Raw genomic sequence first — 2,617 nt, forward strand, 5'->3', positions numbered from 1 at the left:
ATATATATATATATATATATATATATATATATACACACATACATATATATATATACATACATATATATATGAACCCAGGACCATGTGGTTGGGAAGTAAGCTACTTACCACACAGCCACTCCTGCGCCTATCTCAACAAAAAACACTTTCAACCTTGATATTCCTCAACAAAAGATAGATTGTTATATAAAACTGCTATCCATTATTAAGAATAATGTAATTTTTGAGTGCTTATATCTGATTTCTGCAGTGAAAAGGTTAACCAAAGTCTTTCACTGTTATATTCTATCGAACAATACCATTAACCTGATCTCTTCAGCAATTCTCCATCCCATGTGTCTCTTCCTGTTCTGTTTAGAGGATGGACTAAACAGAACAGGAGGAAACGTGGGATGGAGAGTTGCTGAAGAGGTCACAGGATGTACGACAATAGATTTCAGACAAAAGACACTAAGATAAGAATAATAATAAAGCAAAAGTGAAAACCAAGTGTATAGGAATGGCTGTGTGGTAAGTAGCTTGCTTACAAACCACATGGTTCCGGGTTCAGTCCCACTGCGTGGCACCTTGGGCAAGTGTCTTCCACTATAGCTTCGGGCCGACCAAAGCCTTGTGAGTCGATTTGATAGACAGAAACTGAAAGAAGCCCGTCGTATATATGTATATGTACATATGTGTGTGTGTGTTTGTGTGTCAGTGTTTGTCCCTCCCAACATCACTTGACAACCGGTGCTGGTGTGTTTGCGTCCCCGTAACCTAGCGCTTCGGCAAAAAGAGACCGATAGAATAAGTACTAGGCTTCCAAAGAATAAGCCCTGGGGTCTCAATTTGCTCGAGTAAAGGCGGTGCTCCAGCATGGCCACAGTCAAATGACTGAAACAAGTAAAAGAGAGTGTGTGTGTGTGGTGGTGGTTGTGGTGGTGGTCGGGGGGGGGGGGGTTAATTGGCAAAAATATGACCCTCCCCAAATATAACAATATCTGTTCTGACACATGATTTCACAGGAATCTTGCAAAACAAACATATAAACATAATACCATTAATATTTACTCAAATCTTTTATTGTAATGTTTTACTAATGCTTCTTTCGCATTTTATTGTAATGCAGTTGTAATATTTTACCTCACACCACAACTGAGGATTAACTTTGTGGTTGCCTTCACATCTCCAACAGCAAATAAAATCTTAAGTTACACTTACTTCACATTGCTTGATGCAAGTAATTCCTTGGCTTTCTTCAGCGGTGTCATCTCCCTTCTGTTTGAGGATGCCTCATTTGCAGGGAATGAATTTTTCATTTCATTTTCAATTATTCTGGTATTTTCTACAAAATAAATATAAGAGTGTCAAGTATGAAATAAAGTGAAATTTACTGCTATTAATCTTTGATATTAATTAGACATACCTCTGCTACTGCTTATATGCCATAAATTTGAAGTATTTAGAAAATAAGTGGCAACAGCTGTAGTAGTTGATATTAACAATAGTAGGAGTAGTAATAATAAGGACATCGCTCAGAGTTGTTGATATTCCGAGTTTGATAAAAAAAAAAAAAGGTGAATTTATCAATGCAAGAAAATAGCTTTTGATTCCTGTCAGACTGTTGCTCTGTATACCAACTACTGCTGGCTATTCACAGGACAAAATAATTTACTTTTACTTGTTTTAGTTATTGTACTGTGGCCATGCTGGAGCACTCAGTACTTAGGTTTTTAAGTCTAGTACTTATTCTATTGTGGAGGCGCAATGGCCCAGTGGTTAGGGCAGCGGACTCGCGGTCGTAGGGTCGCGGTTTCGATTCCCAGACCGGGCGTTGTGTGTGTTTATTGAGCGAAATACCTAAGCTCCACAAGGCTCCGGCAGGGGGTGGTGCCGACCCCTGTTGTATTCTTTCGCCCCAACTTGGGGTGTAGAAAACTTGAAGAAATACCACAAGGCCTTCTATTTGATGTTCAAACTCCTCTACCAAATCCAGCAGGTTACACAGTTTCTATCATTCACTATTCTGATGTGACTGAATGTTCTTTCTAATTTTGACACATGGCCAGGAATTTTGAGAAGAGCAGTTAAGTCAATTATGTGACCGGTGCTTATTTTACTGAAACTGAAAGGATGAAAGGCAAATTTGACCTCAGATGAATTTGAACTCAGAACACAATGACTAGGAAGAAATACTACAAAGCTTTTTTCTGACACCCTAACAATTTTACCAGCTCCCTGCCTTGATATAGCTGAATATTTCAAGGTTCACCCAGACATTTAGTCTTTTTAGTAATTCACTACTCCGATATAACATAGCTCATTACTGCAAAGTATTTAATCTGGTACTCAACCATTTTTCAGTCACTTTGCATTCTTTTCCTGTCAATTATATCAGATGACCTGCTGTTATTTGAAGTACCTAAAACCATATATAAATCTACCAGCTTTATAAAACTACAGAAACTAGACTTATTTAATTCATTGTCGGCATTTAATATGCTGTCTATGTTCTAGTTCTCCCTTTATTATTATATTTCTTTGGAAATGAACAATGTGTAACCAATGAAATCAACGAAACCAGTCTAACCTGTAAAAAATAATACGTGAATGGAGGAAAAATTGCAACACTAGCCAC

At 37.7% G+C, this 2,617-nt stretch overlaps 1 protein-coding gene across 3 annotated transcripts in view; it reads right to left on the reverse strand.

Moving 5' to 3' along the window:
• LOC106880170 (glutathione hydrolase 1 proenzyme) overlaps nt 1–2,617 on the reverse strand; it is a 49,445-nt gene that overhangs the window by 34,328 nt on the left and 12,500 nt on the right. For 2 of the 3 annotated variants that reach the window (XR_008264012.1, XM_052967512.1), the window contains exons 1-2: nt 1,406–1,526; nt 1,201–1,324 (exon numbers count right to left, since the gene is read on the reverse strand). Coding sequence is in view for 2 of the 3 variants with exons in the window: in XM_052967512.1 (XP_052823472.1) it covers nt 1,201–1,324; nt 1,406–1,511 (230 nt within the window). In the remaining variant the exon portion in view is untranslated. Of the gene's footprint in view, nt 1–1,200; nt 1,325–1,405; nt 1,527–2,617 lie in introns of those variants that run through there. The other variant, XM_014930015.2, reaches the window with a different exon arrangement.

Source organism: Octopus bimaculoides, chromosome 4 (genome assembly GCF_001194135.2).
Source record: "Octopus bimaculoides isolate UCB-OBI-ISO-001 chromosome 4, ASM119413v2, whole genome shotgun sequence".
Classification (NCBI taxonomy): Eukaryota; Metazoa; Mollusca; class Cephalopoda; order Octopoda; family Octopodidae; genus Octopus; species Octopus bimaculoides.